This window comes from Carcharodon carcharias, chromosome 2, assembly GCF_017639515.1.
Source record: "Carcharodon carcharias isolate sCarCar2 chromosome 2, sCarCar2.pri, whole genome shotgun sequence".
Lineage (NCBI taxonomy): Eukaryota > Metazoa > Chordata > Chondrichthyes > Lamniformes > Lamnidae > Carcharodon > Carcharodon carcharias.
The window spans coordinates 158,715,933-158,738,267 of record NC_054468.1 but is presented as its reverse complement, the minus strand read 5'-3'; the positions used below and the strand labels follow the sequence as shown (position 1 = coordinate 158,738,267).

At 45.8% G+C, this 22,335-nt stretch overlaps 1 protein-coding gene across 1 annotated transcript in view; it reads right to left on the bottom strand.

The window, feature by feature from the left end:
• Positions 1 to 353: 353 nt before the first annotated feature.
• The window catches only part of LOC121288392 (NADPH oxidase 3-like), a 154,676-nt gene continuing 132,694 nt past the window's right edge, over positions 354 to 22,335 (bottom strand). Inside the window, exons 14-16 of the mRNA XM_041206948.1 lie at positions 18,079 to 18,225; positions 13,937 to 14,061; positions 354 to 480 (exon numbers count right to left, since the gene is read on the bottom strand). Of these exons, the coding sequence (XP_041062882.1) occupies positions 354 to 480; positions 13,937 to 14,061; positions 18,079 to 18,225 (399 nt within the window). The remainder of the gene's footprint in view (positions 481 to 13,936; positions 14,062 to 18,078; positions 18,226 to 22,335) is intronic.

Below are 22,335 nucleotides of genomic sequence, written 5' to 3'. Positions count from 1 at the left end.
AGCAAAATGTTTTTAAATAAAGAACTGTATTAACATTTCAGTAAAAGAGAATAATACTCTATAGATAACTGATTTAGTGTAATCAGACGTGAGATATAATTATTGCATGCTTATTTGCATATAGGCATATGATTCATTTTAATGTTTTTTTTATAAGCTGACTTGAAATAATGTAAAAAAGGACACATATTACATTCTTAAATAACAATTACATATTGTTAACTTCGTTTCAAACTATATAACTGTAGGAGTAAAATTATCAAACTGTTTACATTGCATTCCACCACCCACCACCTGAAAACTCCCCCCACCCCCACCTTGAGAATAATCACTGTCTAAAAGTTGCATAGAGCTTAGATATTCTCTTTGTTGTAGTGAAACTGAACGCCTTGGGGATCAGCAGATGAATAAATATTACACATTGTATGAAGAGCACTCGAAAGGTCCTTGGGTCCACAAAAGAAGACACCAATGTTGGCCCTGTAGAAAATGCAAAGTTAGTGACAATTTAGAATCATGTACTTGCCAGACTCTTGGCTAATTTTTATGTTCAAACCATTGAAGGTCGGCTGTTGAAACATTGGCACAAAATTGCAAAAAACAGCCAAGTAGATAATTGCACCCAGCTGCCATCAGAATGCAGTCATTTGTTTGATACAAAATTGCACCACTTATCATTCAGGTTTCTATAGTCGAGAAAATGAACATTATCTGTTTTTTTCTTTGCTACATTAAACCTGGGAACATAGTTCCTGCTGAGTGAAATTCAGTTGCACCACAGGAAACACACTGTGAATGAATGATGTGACTGAATGCATCACATTCTATTTATGTTTCTGATGACTCGTGTTAGCACTGCTGATGATACGTATCAGTTGCAGATGGAGTGTATGACTGTTAATAGTAGGTTATTGTTACCAGAGAAGAAAAAAAGCAAACTGTATCGTATTACATAAGCTACTTATTGTGCAATTAGCAATAAATTTGGATTTTTTTGGACAAAAGTTTGATGTAACAATCATTTCTTTTTTGCTATACCTGAATTGGCTGAGTTACAGCGAGTGTACAGCAGAGAAAACAGACTATTTGACCTGATGTATGGTGGTGTTATGCCCCACACAAGCCTCCTCCCACCCTACTTCATCCAACGCTATCAGCATAGCCTTCTATTCCTTTCACTCTCAAGTGCTTATCTAGCTTTCCCTTAAATGCATCTAAATGCCTCAACTACTCCATGTGGTAGCATAAAGTAGAATACTGTGGATTTTGGCAATTCAAAAGAAAATCAGAAATACTCAGCAGGCCAGGCAACATCTGTGGAGAGAGTTACAGAATTAATGTTTCAGGTCAATGACCTTTCATCAGAAACCATGTGGTAACATGTTCTACATTCTTAACACTTGTTTGGGTAAAGATGTTTCTCCTGAATATTGGATTTATTAGTGATTATCCCATAATTAAGACCTTTAGTTTTGAACTCCCTCAAAAGTGGAAACATCGTATCTTATCAATCCGATCAAACACTTTGACTATCTTAAAGTTTTGCCCACTGCTTAATACAAGCTAGCGTGTAGAAAAAGAAACACAATTTACAACAGATTAACAACTAGATACAAGTAATATAGGGGGAGATGATGGCGTAGTGGTAATGTCACTGGACTAGTAATCCAGAGACAAGGCCCAATGCTCTGGGAACATTAGGAATGGCGACCGTGAAACTATCAATGATTGTTATAAAAACCCTTCTGGTTTACTAATGTCCTTTAGGGAAGGAAATCTGTTGCCCTTACCCAGTCTGGCCCACTTGTGACTCCAGACCCACAGCAATGTGGTTGACTCTTAACTGTGCTCAGAAAGGGCAAGTAGGGATGGGCAATAAATGCTAGCTTGCCAGCGACACCCACATCCCATGAAAAAGAAAAAAAATATTAACAATTTACACTAATATTATAATAATATATAGCAGAGCAGGTTATGTTCTAGACTGCAGTATGTGGAATTTTATGAGATTTGTGAAATCAGCATTAGACGTCTCTGTCTTGAACATTACCAGCTCAAAGTCATTGAGCTGGAGTGTGAGTTGGAGACAGTCTAACAAGTTAAGGAGTGGGAATAATACCTGGACAGTTTATTCTATACGTCAGTCATATCTCATTGAGAGGTACAGGTTCCAAATGGGATTGGTGTGACCAATCGTGCACAGTTAGGAAAACCCAGGTGAGATATAGAATGAGGAACCACAGGAACTGATCTTATCCAACAGGTACTTGCCATCCATGGGGGTAAGGGGAAAGATTGTCAGAAGGACAAGCAGAATGCAGAGCATGGCATCTTGCAGCAGGAAACAGTCCAAAGGGAGGAGGCAGAGGAGGAAGGGAAGCTTAATGTGGTAGTTGTATGGGATTCAATCATTAGCGAGACTTTGTAAGCAGAATCAAGAGTCCTAGATGATTTGTTACTTATCCGGTGTCAGGGTGAGCGATATTTTAAACTGGCTTAGAAGGACATTGGAAAGGATGGTCAACCCATTGTGGTCCATAATGGAACCAGCTACAGGAAAGAGTAAACAAGAGCTCCTTTTGGAGATTAACAGGAACCACGAGCTAAAATAAAGAATAGAACCTCAAGGGTTATTATCTCTGCATTATTAACTGTGCCATGTGCAAATTTGTACAGGCATGACAGGAGGTGAACATGTGGCTGAAGGAGTGGTGTGGCAGACAGGAGTTCCATTCCATGGGACACCGGACCCAGGACTAGGACAGAAATGAATTGTGTGTAGCTCAAATAAGCTTTCATATACAAATGCACAAAGTAAAAATCACTTCAATGATGAGAAGCTTTAATAAGGGGTAAACAGGCAGTGAAGACTCTGAGCAGAATTAAAGAATAGAAAAGGAACTAAGACAGTAGTGTGAATTTTTTATAGGCTCCCTGGTAATGGCCTTGAAATGGTAGCTTGTATAAATTCTGAAATTAGACAAGCATGTAATGAAGGCAGGCTGGTTACTGGGCAAATCTGTTAATGGGTAAAATGATCGAAGACCTGCTGGAGTTATTCAAAAAATAATTTATCATGATACAGAGCCAATTTATACCCTTAAAGGCCAAGAATTCTACTTACCAAAAAAGACAGCCACAGACAACTAAAGGAATAAGAGACAACCCAAAACTAAAAGAAAAAGCATTTAAAAATGAGAAGAATAGCACGGATCCTGGCAAATTAGAAAATTACAAAGGGCAGCAAAGGATGACAAAACAGATTGTAAGAGCTACAAGAGCTAAAAGAGAGTAATGAAAAGAAAGTTGCAAGGGATATCAAAATCAACAACAAAAGTGTTTACAATTACAATAGGAAAAAGAAGGCAATCAGAAGCCCCTTGAAAATTGATAATAGTTATGTTGTCAATGAAAATAAGGAATGGGCGAACCTCTGAATAATTCTGTTGTGTCAGTATTTACAGAAGAAGAAGAGGTCAGTGTGCCAGACATCACAAGGAAACTATTATTGAATCAGGGACAAGGTTTCAACAAAACTACTGTAAGCAAGTTAATACTAATGGAGAAATTAATGGAACTGAAGTTACAAGTTCCCAAAACTAGATAGTTTCAATTGCAGGTGTTAAAACGAAGTGGATGAGAACATTGCAGATGCTCTAATTATAATCTCCCAAAGTTCTTTCGATTTGGGAACGATTCCTTTAGATTGGGAAAATATGCATGTCACTCCACAACAAGGGGATTAAAGACCAGTTAGCCAAACATCTGTTGTTAGGAAATTGCTACAGTTATAATTAAGGGTAGGGTACTGAACACTTTAAAAACTTTCAACTGATCAGACAGAGTCAGCAAGGATTTGTAAAGGGTGGATCATGCTTGATGAATCTGAACGTTTTGAAGAGGTGACTGATGTATGATTATCATTTATATGGACTTCCAGAGACATTTGATAAGGTTCCTCAGAAGAGCTAAAGTTGAAACTCATGGAATTGAAGGCAAATTCTAGACTTGTTTAGGAATTTGGATAACTGGGAGGAGACAGAGACTAGGGATAATGGACAGATAAATGAATTGGCAGAATGTGTCAAGTTGTTGGGGCCTCTACCTATCTCTTTTTCATTAGCAACATAGATAGTGAGATAGAAAGCCACATATCCAAATTTGCCGACACACATAGGGCTAAACGTGGGAGGGCGGAGCGGAAGCGGGCACGGGCCTGATCGCTGCTCGCGATTGGGTCTGCACCGCTATTTTACATGGGTGGGCCAATTAAAGCCTGCCCAGCGTACTTCACGACTCCCATGCATAGCAGGAATGGGTGGGCAGTGGAGGGCACGCTCAGCCTGCCGGGTCCAATGGTGACCCGCTGGCCTGTATAAAAGAAGGCCCTGGCAGCCTCGGAAAGACTGCTCACAATGGCTGAGCGAAGGACTATGCAGAGGGGCAATGAAATTCATGCAAGTCCAGAGGGTAGGCCATCGGGGCAGGCCAGGCCAGAGGGTAGCCCTTCGGGGCAGGCCAGGCTGGAGGGTAGGGTGGGGGGCCAGTGTGCCCCTCATTTTTTGGATGACTGCCTTGCTGCCCTCCTAGAGGAGGTGGCAGCATGGCGGGAGGTGCTGGTTCCCCAGGATGGGAGGAGGAGGCCCCCCCACATAACAAAACATGCCTGGGAGGAGGTGGTGAGCTCCCGTGACGTAGTGCGGCGCACCTGGATCCAGTGTCGCAAGTGCTTCAACAACTTGTTGCACTATGGCAGGGTGAATACCGTGTTGGCATTGGTCATTTAACCAGCAGGTCAGCTTACGCCCCTGCTGTCCACCCCCCTCCCAAGTCTGAGTGTAGTGACTGCATTGAATCATTGATGGCATGTGTCCTTTGCTGGGTGGGTCAGCAGATATTAACCAGTCAGAGGTCAGCCTGAGAGGGTGATGAAGAGATATGTTTTGCCTCTGCAGCATGTGTTACACTGAGTCCCACATGACTAGTTTAGGGCAACCTGGAGGAGCTACACCTAGGGGCTGTGCTTGAACTGCAGGACATGTCCAAGTCAGGGTGATGACACACTGGGAGGGGAGCTTCAAGATGGCGTGGCAACAAACCATCTGCTGCGCTCTGTGCTCCACATGCTTGTGCCTCCTTGCTATGGAGGAATATACCGTGTGGTGCCTAATGTGATGTAGGCAGCATGTGTCCAAGGGGGCAGGGTGGAGGAGTGGAGAACAGGCCTAGCATCTTTGTGTGAGTATTCGGCAGCACTGGGGTGAGGAGACACTGGAGCCCTGATATGTCCCACTCTGGGTGGGGTGGGCTGTGCGCAAAGCAAGTCCACGTGCAATTAACACTAATCAATGCTCGTCTCTCATTTTCAGAAGAATGCTCATAACGCGGCAGATCACCATTCTTAGCCAGTTCGAGTAGGAGGCCCTGGATTTGGAGAGGCTGGGGTGCCACAGGCAGGCATATATGCCCAGCAGTGAGGTCACCATTGTTCTCCCAACAGCCATGGCAGTGCTGAAAGTTCAGTGATTGAAATTTGCAACATGGCTTGACCGCTGCTTATGGAAGGATGAGCGCATAATGATCCGGGGGATAGGGATGCACATTGGCATTGTCTCCACATTAACTGATCCAATGTCCTTGTTCTTCCTTTCAGCATCAGTGGAGCAGGGCCGGGAGGAGGAGCAGCAGAAGACACCTCTCACACCTGAGGGCCCTGAAGTCTCACCAGCATCACATCATCCCTGCGAGGCAGGCACCAGCGCAGATACTAGCACCTAGAACATCGGCTAGTGTTCCAAGGCACAGTGGTGAGGGCACTTCACAGTCGCTGGAGGAGCTGGCAGAGACAGAGGGTGCCCATGGCTCCAGCAGTTGGAGGACTACAGGGGACCAGTCGGTGCCTGATGATGTGCCCCTGGAGTTGTCCGCAATGCAGCAGAGGCAAGAAATGCGGCTGGGTGTGCGGGAGCATCTGGGGGAGATACAAGAGGCTGTGCTTGGCTTAGTCTCCGTGGTGGAGGAGTCTATGCGGACGATCGCTGAAGCAATGAGCCACATGTCCGGGCGCCATGTGTCCTCCATGGACAGAGTGGTGACTCTCGTGGAGAGGCTCCTCCAGGAGACCCATCAGGGCTTCCTGAGGATGAGCTCTGACCAGCGAGCCCTCACATTGGCATTGACCTCAGCTGGTCATTGCTAGTGTGAGAGATGGTCTGGGAATCAAGTTTCCCAGCTTGGGGCCCATCCATCCACGGTGAGCAGTGAGGTCCAAAGCGACCTCACGTCGGCGCAGCAGCTGCCTGTCATCTCTGCGGGCACCTCTCAGGGCGCTCTGGATGAGGACGGCAGCTCCTCTGCCCGTGACCCAGTGACTGTAGCATCCGGTGATGCTGTGACAACTGGGGAGATGCCAGCTGTGGAACTGGCAGCTCCCTCCCAGGCGGGGGGCAGCACAGGCTCCACGGGCCAGAGGACAACCGTTAAGGTCACCAAGGCCAATAGGACAGCAGAGTCAGCAGGCTGTCTCAGATGCCACTCCGAGCGATGGGGCAGCACCAAGACGCAGCACCTGGAAACGAAAACATAAGGCATTTTAGGCACACAGCAGGTTTTTCACTGGTGCTTTTGTGTTGGCCTTATGATTTGTTCTGATTTGTAACACTATTGTCTTTTTTTTTGCATAAGTTTGTTTGCTTAACATATTAAATTCAGATATATCGCCATGGCTGAGGGTGCCTCTTTTCTTCTGCATTTGGATGGTTTGCAAAAATGTAAAGAGTGCTTATTTAGACGTTCAGCTTTATTATCATGGCCCTTAGTTACTATTCCTAACCTGGAAGATTTGGCACTTAGGTGTTGAGGATGGAACCCACAGCCCAGGCTTGTCCTGGAGGCCCATATGTGGTGTGTTAGCTGAAGGCTCGTTGGATTAAAGCCTCCCGGGTGTCCCTGCTTCCCTGCAGTATGACTGAATCAGTGTCTACCCCCTCAGCATTTTCCTGTGCATGCTCATCCTTGGACTCACTGCAGCTGCAGCCAATGCATCGTCGTCTTCATCGTCCACTGCATTCCCCCTTTCCAGCGCAAGATTGTGGAGAGCGCAACATGCAACCACTATCAGTGACACACGATCTGGGGGGTACTGGAGTGCGCCCCCTGAGCGGTCCAGGCATCGGAAGCGCATCTTGAGAAGACCGATGGCTCTCTCCACCACAGCCCTTGTGAAGGCGTGGCTCCTAATGTACCGCTGCTCAGCTTCTGTTCTTGGATGGCGGAGAGGCATCATGAGCCACCTTCTGAGGGGATACCCCTTGTCACCCAGTAGCCATCCATCCAGCCAGGCTGGAGCACTGAAGAGCCACGGCACCTGGGAGTGTCTGAGGATGTACGTGTTATGGGAGCTGCCTGGTTACCTTGCACAGACTTGTAGAATCAGCATCCTGTGATCACACACTATCTGCATGTTCATGGAGTGGAAGCCCTTCATGTTGACGAAGGCACCGGGCTCACCTGCTGGTGCCTTGATGGCCACATGTGTACAGTCTATTGCACCTTGGACGCTTGGAAGCCAGCAATGGCCGCGAAGCCTCTGACTTGCAGTGTCTGGCTTGCCTGGTCCCAATGGAAGTGGATGAAGGTCAATACACGGCTGAACAGAGCGTCTGTAACCTTGTTGACGCAAGTAAAGACAGCTGATTGGGAGACACCGCAAAGACCACCCACCGAGCCCTGGAAGGAGCCAGAGGCATAGAAGTTGAGGGCAGCTGTGACCTTCAGAGCCATTGGCATAGGGTGTCTACCCACACAGTTAGTGGAAATCTCAGGCCCAATCATCTGACAGATATAGTTGACTGTCTCCCTTGAGAGATGGGGTCTCCTTTGGCACTGCACCTCAGACATATTGAGGTAGCTGCTTCACTGCCTGTATACCTTGGCAACAGGATAGTGGTGTCTTCTGCGGCCCCTTCCGCCTTTGTCCACCTCTTGGCTCTGCACCCCTTGTGCCTGTGCCTGTTCTCCCAAAGGTGGCTCCCTTGGAGGCTGAATGAGCACACCTGGCCTCCTCCCCCTTCTAGCCCTACCTTCCTTCTCAGAGGAGCTGCCTCCAGTGGACAGTTCAGGTCCCATTCCCAGGGTAAGGGAAGGCTTCCTGAAACCTGCAGGCCTGAAGGTTGAGTCCAGACAAAGCAGCTGGTATGTGTTTTGAAGCACTGCAGATCACACAGGGAAGTTTCAATAACTTTGAAAAATAAATACTTGACAGTGCACACTCATGACCCCAGTGAGCCTTATTCCGCCCCTGCAAGAGGTTTATACAAATGTGTCCTACCCGCCTGCCCTTTGCGCCCATGCGCGGACACAAAGATTGCACGGGCACCAAAAAATTGGCATCGATTGGTGAGTCAAGGGGCTTAAGTGGCCCGTTAATTAATGGCAGGCACACATAGGACATCATCACACACTCACCCAACGAAATAACGCGATGACGCGCAGCGACGTCGGGACACTCGCCTGACGTCACCGCACAGACGTGTGGGGCCTGCTCCCGCACGACAATGGGAAAATTCTGCCCATAGATAGGCAGCATTGTAAACTGTGTAAAGGGAAGTGTAAAATTACAGAGATATTGATAAATTGAGTGAATGGGCAAAACTGTGGCAATAGATTTCAATGTGGCAAATGTGGACTCATCCCACTTTTAACATAAACAGGGTACTTTCTAAACTAAAATCAGTGGAGTTTGGGGGGTCCAGTTGCATTTTAAAATAATATGTATAGGTACGCAAAATAATCAAAAAGGCTGATAGAATGCTGACCTTTATATCTAGAGGACTAGAATACAGGGGAGTAGAAATCATGCTTCAGTTATACAAAGCCCCGTTCAGGCCACAACTGAAATATTGTGAGCAGTTCTGAGCACGACACCTTAGAAAGGATATATTGGCCTTGAAGGGAGTGCAACGTGGATTTATCAGAATGGACTCTATGTTTTCAATTACGAGGTTGAATTGCACGAAGTTGAGTTGTATTTGCTGCAATTTAGAAAGTTAAAAGGTGATTTGATCAAAGTTTTCAAGATATTAAAGGGAACAGATAGGGTTGATAGAGAGAAACTATTTTCACTGGTTGGGGAGACTTGGACATGGGGACGCAGTCTAAAAATTAGAGCCAAACCTTTCAGCAGTGAAAATAGGAAACATTTATACACAAAGGATGATGGAAGTTTGGAACTCTCTTCCACAAACAGCAATTGATGCTAGATCAATTGTTAATTTTAAATTTGAGATGGATAGATTTCTGTTAGCCAAAGGTATTAAAGGTATGGGGCAAAGGTGGATATATGGAGTTAGGTTGTAGATCAGCCATGTTCTTATTGAATGGTGTAAAACAGGTTCGAAGGGTTACATGGCCTACTCCTGTCTCTATTTTCCTATGTTCTGGTTTTCTGAAGAGAATATTTCACAGTTGTAAATATTGTTCAGCAGTAAACAGATGATTCACTCTGGGAAACAGATCGCATTCTATAACATGATTTTTCCCCTCCCACAATACTAAAACAATCTCTCTGGGCAACCCTGTGTCACGTGCCATGCCTTAATGAAGAGGGGAGATGGTTGAGCACATCTTGGAGTGACTCATCTCCCATTTACCCCACCAGGTTTCCTTGTTTGGCAATGAAACACACTATTCAGGGGCTCAAATTTGTGCTGAGTGAGCAGGCATGTGCCTGGCGGGCTCAAGCATAAAATGATGTGCAAATTTCAGTCGGCAGGTGTGCGCGGGAATTGGCAGCATGCCCACTGACAATTAACAGGCCCATAAAGGCCATTAAAGTATTAATTGAATGAAATTTTTCCCTGCCCATCCAATCTTACGGTTGGCGGACAGGCGAAAAGGCTGGCCCCAGCAGTGACTCTCTCTTTTCTCCACAGGCCCTGGCAGTGACTCTCTCTCCCCCACTGGCTTTGGCAGTGACTCTCTCCCCCATGGACCCCAACAATGACTCTCTCTCCCAAGGGCCCCAACAGCATCTTTCTCTCCCTACAGGCCCCAATAGAGACTCTTTTTTCCCAACCGGCCCCGGTAGTGACTTTCTCCCTCCACAGGCCCCCCAATCTCTGTGTCCCAGTCCCAGTCCCGCAGACTCTCTAAATCTCTCCCCCTTCTGAAATCCTCTCCTTTTCCCTCTACATACTCACAGGCACTGACGTTCGCTGCTCCTCCAATCACAGGCCATTCCTCTCCCGTGTTTGTTGCTGGCAAGTGAGCCTATCAGCAGCAAATGCAGAAAAGCAACAGCCTGTGATTGGAGGAGCCTCTTCTTGCAGGATCTTCAACTTCACTTACCTGTCTTACCGGCATTTTGTACAGTGACTCCGGGGGCCACATGGAATGGCTTTGGGGGCTACAATCCGGCCGCCAGTTGGGCAAGCCTGATCTACTCTATCCCAATGTCACGACTTAATCACCTAACTCAGAAAATCACCTTAATGCACGAGTACCCCAAAGACCCATGGTCTTTGTCACTGAGCTTATTAATTTATGGGGTTATCTTTTGCCAAATGACCTGCACCCATGAGGAACAGGTTTCAGAATGTTGTGCTAGTTTCTCAGGACCCTAATAATGAGTAGAGGGAAGATTATCAGCCCATCAATAAGCCCAGTGCACTGGCATTTTTTATCTGAAATCTGCTTGAGTACTTTTTGTAATTCAAAAATTAGTTGTTGCTTGAACTGAGAAATGGTGCATTTCAGTTGCAATCCCTTTGCGTGAGCTTTATTCCAACCCTTGATAAGGAGATAGGCAGGCCAAACAATTCTTCATGTGAGGTCTCACAAAGGTATCAGTAAACTGAACTCACAACTCTTTAATCCTACATTTAATCCCTCTTGCAGTCAAGGCTAACTTTCCAATTTCCTCCATACTTGCAGCCCTCACCTGCATTGTTAGCTCAAAATTGCACTGCACCAAGGATGACCAGTAATGATTGGACGTACCCACCACAATATTCTCCTAACATGTAGGGAAGCCTCTGATTTTCTATTGTTAAGAACACAGTGTAGACATTCACTCTTTCAACCCTGAAACTGCATCTACAGTGTTTCCTACCACTCACATCGCCTGTTTAACTCCCCTTGAGTACTCTGCATCCATCCACATCTCAGGCAACAGCAGCAGGAGATGCAATGACCTCGCTGCATGCTCTGTGTAGGTATAATTTTCAGAGCTCAGAACAAGGTGTGCTGCAAGTAATGGATTGTATGATGCGAGCCCAACCACACACTCACAAATGATGGCCAGTGCTTAGGCATGTACATGTGGGGTTACTGAGTAATCACTATGTTGATAGTGTGAGTGAAGTGACTCTATAGGTGGACATTATCAGATTCTGATGGGGGACCAAATCCCACACCCTTAAATGCTTGTGACCATTGAAGCAACTAGCAGCAAGATGAAAATCCAGGTCACTAACAAACAGTGCAAGTGAACATATATTTACAAATCCAAAGAGTATATACAATGGTTGCACATCCATGCCATCTGTATGCCTTCAGAACTTCCTTATCTTTTTCCTATATGTAGCCCCAACATCCACAGCTGAGGTGGAGGCAGCCTGCTGACTGCTATGCACTGTTAACTGTGATAACGTTGGCAGGTGTCATCTGGTGGCCTGATGCTTTGAGCACCATGATCTGTTAAGGGTCTCCTGTTCAGTTGCAGGTGCACCCTCCTTGGCCTGACCTTCTGGAGGTGATGGGGCCACTGGCAGATGGGAGGTTGAGCGGCAGGACACCACTGGATTGTACTGGGATGAGGCCCTTGGGGTACCTGGCTGGTGCTCCTCCTCCCTGTGGGTGCCCAATGGTACCTTCCTGACTCCTTAAGGCGAAGGGCTATCTGGAAGGATGTCGAGGTGCCCTGGCCTCTCTCACTTAGCCACTGTTGCCCTGCACCCATGGCTAGAGCAACGAAGTGCAGATTCAAGCACATATCCAGCAGCCACTGTGCTTTCTGCTGGACTTTGGTCTCCAAGGTGGCCACCACCCTTTCCATGGAGGTAGCCAAGTGCTCCCATGCCGGGGCCATGACAGCAGACAGAACATTGACAAATTACTCCAGCCTTTGGTGCAGTCGCACATGGGCTCTGCCATTTCTGCCTGCCTGTCCCTGCATCTCCATCAGGTCCTTTATGGCTGAGTCCAGAAGCTCATCATCAGCATGGGGCTGAGCAGGGGCCTGGTCTCCAGCAGTTCTCCGAATGTCAGAGACCTCTGCCAGCTGCGGACCCGTGTCTATGATGTGCTCACCAGATTGTGACACCAAACCTATTCTAGAACGTGCACCCATTGTGGTGTATGTCTCTGCACTGATGAAGGGTGCAGGTGAATACCATGACAGTGTATCATCTGAGGCTCCTGAGGCATCCTCCTCAGAGGTGAAGTTGGGGCTGGTTCTGTGGCTGGTCTCCCTTCTTTCCCTCGCCCTTTTCTGCTGGTACTGAAATGGAGAAAAGAAAGATTTAGTGGATGCCTAAGCAGGGTCCCTTTTTGAAACAATGTCTCAGTCAGTGGGCACATCTGACAACTGAAGACTGGAGGCATCCTCACTGACTTCCTGGGAAAGTCCTAACTCATCTTCTGTGCATGCACGGTCCTGTTCTTCCCTGGCTAGTCGGCGGCCTCCTCCTTGAAGCTGCTTAGCAGTCTAATATCAGGCATGCCGTCACTGGTCTTGGCCTGCTCCCTCTGGTTGTGCATGTTCTTGTCCTGCAGAAAGACAGAAGGATTGACTGTCATCCCAATGGGCGCAAGAGCAGTTTAGGAGCATGCATGCCTATGCCAGTTCTTGAGCCATCCCCAGGAAGTGATTAACAAGCAGGATATTCTGCAACTGATAGAACATTGAGAGCATGAAGTGGCTGCCACACCTTCAGTACACATGTCCCAGCCCTGCAACCCAAACTCCTATCTGACATCCCTGTGCACTCGCACGCTTACACTGTCTGATGCCCTGATGAGTGTCAGTTTGCAGTGAGTAGATGGTGTCACCTACCCTGGCAGAGCACAGCAGATCGTTCATTCTTTATATTCTCCCGTGGGCCCCATGGCCTTTAACCTCCGCTGCGACCTCTGCCCAGGCTGCTGTGGTCAGACAGGAGGGCCTCCTGCTGCCATCCCTGGGAAACAGCACCTCCTGCCTTCCCTGAACGGCCTGGAGGAGAACCTGCAGGGAGGCTTCGCTAAGCCACAGGGCCTCATATTGTCTGCTCTGTCACATTCTGGTTGATGCAGAATCTGGAGCTCCTGGCCTGCAGTGAGTGAATGGCTGCCCTTGTACACTTTAAATATGGCGCCAGGACTTTTGATAACCCTGAGGTAATGACGGAAATAGTGACTTACTGCCTGCCCTGCCACAAGTTTTGCTGTGCTCCTTGCGGATGCATATGTAATGAGCTGAACAGCGCGAGATTGGTGTGGCCAGCTGTCCCGCCCCACAGAGGTAATCTCTCTCACTTCCGCTCCTGCCACTAAACTTATACTCCAGAACGGAAGATTCTGCCGATGGCCAACCTGATCCCAGTCAACAACCAAGCCTACCTTCAGTTGCAGGGTGTTGCAGCATTATAGCTCAAACATGGTACACTTTCTATTTCATCCTTCGCCTTGTGGATATGCAGTCTCCACTTAGCACTGCTTCAGACAGTTTGGCTAACACTGGGATCTCACAGGAGTTAGCAGGGGTATATGTTTCTTATCACTCTACTAGTGACAGTGCAGATTAGTTTATAACTTACACCAATTTGTTTGAGACGCAAACTCTCTGAAATGTTGTTTGTTTATTATAAGGCGGATTGTGGACTGTGGTCCAAACCTTTTATAAAAATACATCAATGACTGATGACTCAATCACTAATTAAAGCATCAAAGGTCTTACCCAGGGTGATCAACAGCTATGTGTTTGAACTCCTTGTTCCAATTTGGCCTGCCATAGAAAGTCTTCTGTTTCAGTCCAGTGATAACATCTTTGTTTTCTTCATCATGCAAGGCAATGTGAGCAGCCTGCAGAAAAACAAGTGCCAGTCTATCATCAGAGCAATTGGTTACAGGTCTTTAGTGTTGCAAATTATGTTTAAAACTTTTTCTTAACTCTTTCATTGGCAAAAAACATCTGAGATAGCACAAAGCAATACAATCCACTGTTATGTAATAGGTAGTGAATTAATATACACTCAGTTTTGACAGTAGTATTTTTATATATTCGTTCCTGGGCTGCGAATGTTGCTGGCAAGGCTAGCATTTGCTGCCCACCCTAATTACTCTTGAGAAGGTGATGGGGAGCCACCTTCTTGAATTGCTGTGGTCCATCTGGTGTAGGTATCATCAGGGTGTTTGGAAGGAAGCTCCAATGTCAATCTTCTTGAGTGTTGTTGGAGCTGCACTCAACCAGGCAAGTGGAGAGTATTCCAGCACACTCCTGATTTGTGTCTTGTACATGGTGGATAGGCTTTGGGGAGTCAGAAGATAAGTTACTTGCTGCAGATTTCCCAGCCTCTGACTTTCTGATATAGCCATGGTATTTATATGGCTGGTGCAGTTCAGTTTCTGGTCAATGATAACCCCCAGGATGTTGATGGTGGGGGATCCAGTGATAGTAATGCCATTGAATGTTAAGGGCAAATGTTTAGATTCTCTCTTGTTGGAGATAGTCATTGCCTGGCACTTGTGTGGTGTGAATTTTACTTGCCAATTATCAGCCCAAGCCTGAATATTGTCCAGGACTTGCTCGATGATGGCCAGCCTCTCTATAGCTGAGGAATCACAAATTGTCATGAACACTATGCAATCATCAGTGAAAATCCCCATTTCTGACTTTATGGTTATTGATGAAGCAGCTGAAGATGTTTGGGCTAGGACACTGGGGCTGAAATTATTGGCTTTCAACAACCACAACCATCTTTCTTTGGGCTAGGTATGACTCCATTCAGAGGAGAGTTTTTGCCCTGATTCCATTTGACTCAATTTTTCCAGGGCTCCTTGATGCCACACTTGGTCCAATGTTGCCTTGTTGTAAAGGACTTTCGTTCTTACCTCACTTCTGGATTTCAGTTCTTTTGTCCATCTTTGGATCATAGCTGTAATGAGGTCAGGTGCTGGCAGAGTCCAACTGGCATCAATGAGCAAGCTGTTGCTGGGCAAATGATGCTTGATAGCACTGTTAATGACACCTTCTATCATTGAGAATAGACTGGATTAGCTGGATTGGATTTGTCCTGCTTTTTAAAATTTTGTTTGGCTAGACCAGTGATGCCCACACCCCTAACTTCCCTTGTTTAGAAGGCATTTAAGAATCAACCACATTGCTGTGGGTCTGGAGTCACATGTAAGCCTAAAGGACATTAGTGAACCAGATGGGTTTTTACAACAATCAGCAATGGTTTCATGGTCATTCCAGATTATTTAAATTGCTGGCAACCTGCCATGGTGGGATTTGAACCTAGGTCTCCAGAGCCTTACCCTGGAGTACTAGTCAGTGGCAATACACCATGCCACCTCCTCCTCAGAGCCAACTATTGCATAGGCTGTCTTCACTCCTGCTGCAGATGTCAGGGCAGCACCTAAAAGTGTTTGGTTTAGAAAAGTTAAGAAATTCTGATCACAAGTGGTTGCATGGATGAATCTTATAATCTGAAAATATATCCTCTTTCACTGAATAACGTGTAATGGTGTCTTTCAGCTTCATTGACAGGCTTCGCGAGTCCTCCTACTGCATCGCCCCCCGACTAGCAGTTCAGCCTCATGCAGCCGGCCCAGGAATGATTTTGGAGGGCGAAGTGTGTGTGTGGCAGGGCCTTTCAGAGCCTTGTGCACTCTCCCATGCACTCGGATGCTTCCTCCATCAAACTCACCTGGACATGTTCACCAGGACATCTCCGAAAGAAAAGGGTTGTGGCTGATAGGTGATGGTGGAGAGGTGGAAGGTGATGCCGGGGGTTGACAATGATGGGTGAAAGGACATGGGTGACTGGGAGAGGAGAAAAGATGGGGGGAGCTGAAGACAAATGTTGCACAAACCATGCTTCTAAAACCGCAAATGAAAGGTGACTCATGTTGGGCAGGAACAGGTGCTGCATGGGAGTTGACGGAGATGCAGGTCAGCTCAGATGGACAACTGAAAGAGAAGCCCAGCAGGCAGCATTGAAAATACACAGGACATTGAGATGAGTGTGATGGAGGAAGCATCCAAGTATGTGGGAGAGTGCTTGCACGAGGCTCCGAAAGGCCCTGCCACACACACACACTTCGCCCTTCAGAATCATTTGTAGGCCAGCTGCACGAGGCTGAACTGCTAGACGGGGGGGTGGGGGGGGGGGGGGGGGGGGGGGGGTGGGGTGGGGGGGGGGGGGGGGGGGTGGGGGTGGGGGTGATGCAGTAGGAGGACTCGCAAAGCTTGTCAATGAAGCTGAAAGACACCAGTACGCATTGTTCAATGAAAGAGAATACATTTTCAGATTATAAGATTCATCCATGCAACCACCTGTGATCAGAAGTTCTTAACTTTTCTAGGCTTAACACTTTTAGGCGCTGCCCTGACATCCGCAGCAGGGGTGAAGGCAGCCTGTGCAACGGTTGGCCCTGTTTTCTCTGATGACTTCGGTATGGGTCCTCTGGATAGCTAAGGCCTAGGGGGCCCCGGCTTGCTTTAGCTGTCCTCCTGTGGACCCTTTGTAGTGATAGAGGACAAAGTTGAAGGGCCACAGGTAAAGGGGACTTGAAGGGAGAGAACAGTTTCTGAGATTCCTCAGTGGGCGACCCAGTGGTGTCCAGCTGCTACTCCTCCTCCCTTCGGGTGCCCGAGGACCCCGGCCTGACTCCTTGAGGGGAAGAAGTATGTGGAGGGATGTCGAGGTGCCCCATTTTCCTTTCACGTTGCCACTGCAGGAGCTGACCATGGCTACCGCGTTGGAGTGCAGGTCTGCATGATCTCCACAGTCTACAGGCCCAGGGTTTCCATGGCATCCGCCATCCTTCCCATGGAGATTTTTATCCATGCACATGTGGGCACCAATTCATCAGAGAGCAGGTGGATGCACTCCTCGGACTCGCGTGTCACTCTGTTGAGGACTTCCAACAGCTCTGCGTGATATTTCCCCCACCTTCTGCTGACTCTCCAGGATGAGTTGAATGGCTGAATCCAGAGGCTCGTCATCTGGCTTGGATCTCACAGCTGCCTCTTCCCCAGCAGCCCACTGTGTGCCGGGGGTCTTGGCTGAGCCTGCCTCCTCCTTCTGCGGACACATGTTCATGTGGTGACTACCAGATTGTGAACCCAAGCCTTCTCTAGATCTAGGTCCCACCAAGGTGTGTGTCTCTGCGTTGGTGGAGGGTGTGGGTAAGTGCTGTGATGGATCTTCCAGGCTGCTTATTTCCAGCTCTTCAATGCAGGAGGTGTTCTCTTGGCTGGAGGTGAGGACCTGGGTGGAGCTGAGGGACTGGTTGGCTGAGGGTGTCAGTCACTTGGCAGAGCTCCCTGTGAACAAAAGTAGAGATAATTAGTGCATGGCAGCAGAGTCGAAAGCAGGAGAGACAGCACTCATATTTGCGTTGAGAGAGGGATGATGTGGTGCAGGATCCTCACGTGGGTATTTGTTGCTGACGTCACCATTGCCGCAGGCATGGTTCATGTCTTTACCAGTCAACGTGAAGATGAAATCTTGGGAGAAGATGATGGTGATGAAGCCAATGAAGAAACAGAAGTAACTCATCAAATTATAATGAAGAAATTAAGCAAGTTATGCAGTCTATCATTAACAATATGGATCCCATGGTAAATTGCAGCACCAATGTTTGCCATGACTTAGATAATTCCATTCAATGTTACAGAGTGATCTACAGGGAAAGCAGGGAGGGAGGTGGAAAGTTGAATATAACTAGATATTCTGACATCCTATGTAAAGGTAAAGGGAAATTATTGAAATTATTTGCATAACTATGGTCAGTTTAATTTTTAGCATAAGCAAACTTTAATCTTTAAAGCGGAACACAAGAGTCAAAGTGCAGCAATAAATTCTCACTCACCTGGTATTCATCCCAGCCAGTGAGGAAGATGTGATAGCTCAGAAAGTGGCTCTTTCCTCTCTCCATCAATTGTATTTCCAGGGAATGCAAGAGATTAGCAAACCACTCAAAATAATGGGTGTCCCGGCAGATCCAATAGAAATAAACCTTTATTTGCAAAAGAAAATGTGTTAGAAATTTCACCATATTCAGGAAAATCTAGAAAACGGAGAGAAATTAAAATGGGAATAGAACAAAATAAAGTAAGCCAATAATATCATATTTCTGGCAATTAAAAGAAACCAAAAAGCTCACATTAATTGTTTAGTACATGAGAAACAAATACCATTGTGATTTTTCAAACTTAATTTGTCTTCTGCATTTTGCCATTTTTTTCTTCCACAGGTTCACCACCCCCACCCCAAGCCATGCATCATCTCCTAATCAAAAGGTAGTGTAAATGCACTAAGTTTCCCTTTTTTGATTTATGCATCTAATCCCCTGGTCTAACACTGCAACATGTTTTACAACAGGTGAAGCCCACACAAAAACGCTCATGGTGCTTACAAAACATTCATTGTGTACTATGCTTACACAGGAATTAACCCATTTAGTTTTTAAGAAAAAAATTGTTCATGGGATGTGAGCATCTGTGGCAAAACCAGCATTTATTGCCCACCCCTGACTACTTTTGAGAAGGTGGTGCTGTAAGTACACCCACAGTGCTGTTAGTTAGAGAATTTCAGGATTTTGATCCTGCAATGATTAAGGAACAATTATACTTACAAGTCAGGAATGTGTGTGACTTGGAGGAGAAGCTGGAGGTGGTGATATTCCCATGTAACTACTCCCCTTGTCCTTCATGATGATTGAGGTTTCAGATATGGGAGGTACTGCTTTGGAAGAAGCGAGTTCCTGCAGTGCATCTTGTAGATAGTATACGCGGTAGCCATGGTGCACTGATGATGAAGGGAGTGAATGTTTAAGGTGGTGGTTGGGGTATGAAACAAATGGACTACTTTGTACTGGATGGAGCTGAGATTCTTGAGCGTTGTTGGATCTGCACTGACCCAGGCAAACGAAGAATACTCCATCACGTTCCTGACTTGTGCCTTGTGGATGACAGAAAGCTATTGGGGAGTCATGAGGTGAGTCACTTGCTACAGAAAACTCAACCTTTGACATGCTATTGTAGCCGCTGGTCCAGTTATGTTTCTGTAAATGGTGACCACCAGGATGTTGACAGTAGGAGAGTCATTGATGGTAATGCTATTGAATGCCAAGGGCAGGTGGTTAGATGGTTAATGCTTGCCAGTTCTATGGTACGACTGTTGCTTGTCACTTAACATACTGAGCCTGAATGTTGTCAAGGTCTTGTTACATGCAGGCAGGGACTAGTTCATTATCTGAAGAGCTACAGGCTTGCTGTGTAATCAACTTCGAGCATCCTCAATTCTGACCTTATGATGGTTGGAAGGTCATTGATGAAGCAGCTTGAGATAGTTGAGCTGAGGACAATGCCTTGAAGAACTCTTGCAGCAATGTCCTGTGCCTGAAGCGATTGGCTTCCAACAACCACAACCATCTTAGTTTGTGCTCAGTATGGCTCCAGAAAGTCAAAATATTTCCTCCTAATTCCCATTAACTTCAATCTTACTAGGGATCCTTTATGCCACACTCTGTCAAATGCTGCCTTTATGTCAAGAACCATCACATTCATTTCATCTCTGACATTCAGTTCTTTTGCCCATGATTGGACCAAGACTGTAATGAGGTCTGGAGCTGAGTGGTCTTAGCAGTATCCAGAGTGAGCATCAGTAGACAGAGTGAGTAAGTGTTACCTGATAGAATTGTTTGAAAACAACTTTCATTACCTTACTGATGATTGAGAGTGAACTGATATGATGGTAATAGGCCAGATTAAAAGGAGAGACTAGATGCTACCAGACAGAGTGGGGAAGCACAAAATTATTCAGAGAACAGGGTGCTTCAGGAACTGAGAGCTATGTTGGGATTTAAGTGAAAGTGGGATCTCTGGTAAGTATTCTCAAGCTGTAATTTAAATTAACAGTCAGGTTCTGACTTAGAATATTAAAACTGCATAAGAAACTGCAAGCTGCAAAGAAACTATCTCCTCTTGAGGTCCCCAGCATCACAGACGTATGATATCAAGAAATAGCTGAAGGTACTGGATACTACAATAGCCATGAGCCCTGACAACATTCCAGAAATAGTACTGAAGACATGCTCCAGAACCAGCTGTGCCACTAGCCAAGCTTCTCCAGTCCAGCTACATCATTGGCATTTACCCAGCTGTGTGGAAAATTGCCCAGGTATATCCAGTCCACAAGAAAAAGCAGAACAAATCCAACTCACCAATTACCATCCCATCAGTCTACTTTCAATCATCTGCAAAGTGATGGAAGGGGTCGTCGACAGTGTTATCAAACGGCACTTACTCAGCAATAAGCTGCTTACTGATGCTCAGTTTGGGTTCCATGAGGTCCACTCAGCTCCTGACTTCATTACAGCCTTGGTCCAAACATGGACAAAAGAGCTAAACTCCATAGGTGAGGTGAGAGTGACTGCCCTTGAATTTAAGGCAGCATTTCACTGAGTATGGCATCAAGGAGACCTGGAAAAACTGAAGTCAATGGGAATACATAGCACAAAGCAAGATGGTTGTGATAGTTGGAGGTCAATCATCCCAATCCCAGCTCACTGCTGCAGGAGTTCCTCAGGGTAGTGTCCTATGCCCAATCATTTTCAGTTGCTTCAGCAATGACCTTCCCTCCATTATAAAGCCAGAAGTGAGGATGTTCGGTGATGATTGCACAATGTTCAGCGTTGTCAAGACTCCTCAGATACTGAAGCAATCCATGCCCATATGCAGCAAAACCTGGACAACATTCAGGCTCAGGGTGATAAGTGGCAAGTAACATTCGCACCACACTATATCCAGGCAATGAACATTTACAACGAGAGATCCTTAGTATCTCCCTTTGAGATTCAATGGCATTACCATTGCTGAATGACCAACTATCAACATCCTGGGAATTACCATTGACCAGAAACTGAACTGGACTAGCCATGTAAATACTATTTGGAAGCAAGAATATAAAGCAATATACTATTTAAATGGAAAGAGATTGCAGATCCCAGTGGTACAGAGGGATCTGGGTGTCCTGGTTCATGAATTATTAAAAGTTGGTCTGCAGCTACAATAAGTGATTAGGAAAACAAATGGAATGTCGGTGTTTATCGTAAGGGGAATGAAATATAAAAGTAGGGAAGTTTTACTGCAGCTGTATAGGGCCTTGATGAGACCACATCTGGAGTACTGTGTAGAGTTTTGGTCTCCTTATTTAAAAAAGGATATAACTATGTTAGAAGCAGTACAGAGAAGATTTGCTTGACTTATTCCTGGAATGAAAGGTTTATCTTATGAAGAAAGTTGAAATGTATTTCAAAAAGATCGATAATATAGGAAACTAAGAAAAGGTAGTGGGGTAGCTCTGTTAATTAAGGATGTCATTAGTAGAGTAGTGAGATATGACCTAGCTCAAAAAAGCAAGATGCAGAATCAGTTTGGTTATAGCTAAGAAATAGGAAAGGTAAGAGGTCACTTGTGGGAGTAGTTTATAGGCCCCCTAACAGTAGTCATACTGTAGGACAGAGTATACAGGAGACATAAATGGGGCATGTAAGAAAGGTACTGCAATAATCATCGGTGACTTTAATATACATGTAGATTGGACGAGTCAGATTGGCAATAGTAGCATGGACCATGAGTTCATAGAATGTCTGCAAGACAATTTCTTGGAATATTATATTCTAGAGTCAACCAGGGAGCAGGCTATTCTAGATCTGGAAATGAACAATGAAACAGGATTAATCAGTAGCCTCATGGTAAAGGAGACTTTAGGTGACAGCGATCATTACATGATAGAATTTCATGTTCAGTTTGAAGGGGTGAAGTGTGAGTCTAAGACTAGTGTTTTAAACCTGAATAAAGGTAATTATAAGGGCATGAAAGCAGAGATAACTAAAGTGAACTGAGAAACTAGGTTAAAAGGTAGGATAGTAGAGATGCAGTGGCAGACTTTTAAAGCGATATTTAATAACTCTCAGCAAAGATTTATCCCAGTTAGAAAGAAAGATTCTTTGAGAAGGATGCATTATTCATGGCTAAATAAAGAAATTAAGCATTGTATCAAATTTAAACAAACATTATACAAATCTGTAAATATCTGTGGCAGGTCAGAAGATTGGTCAGAT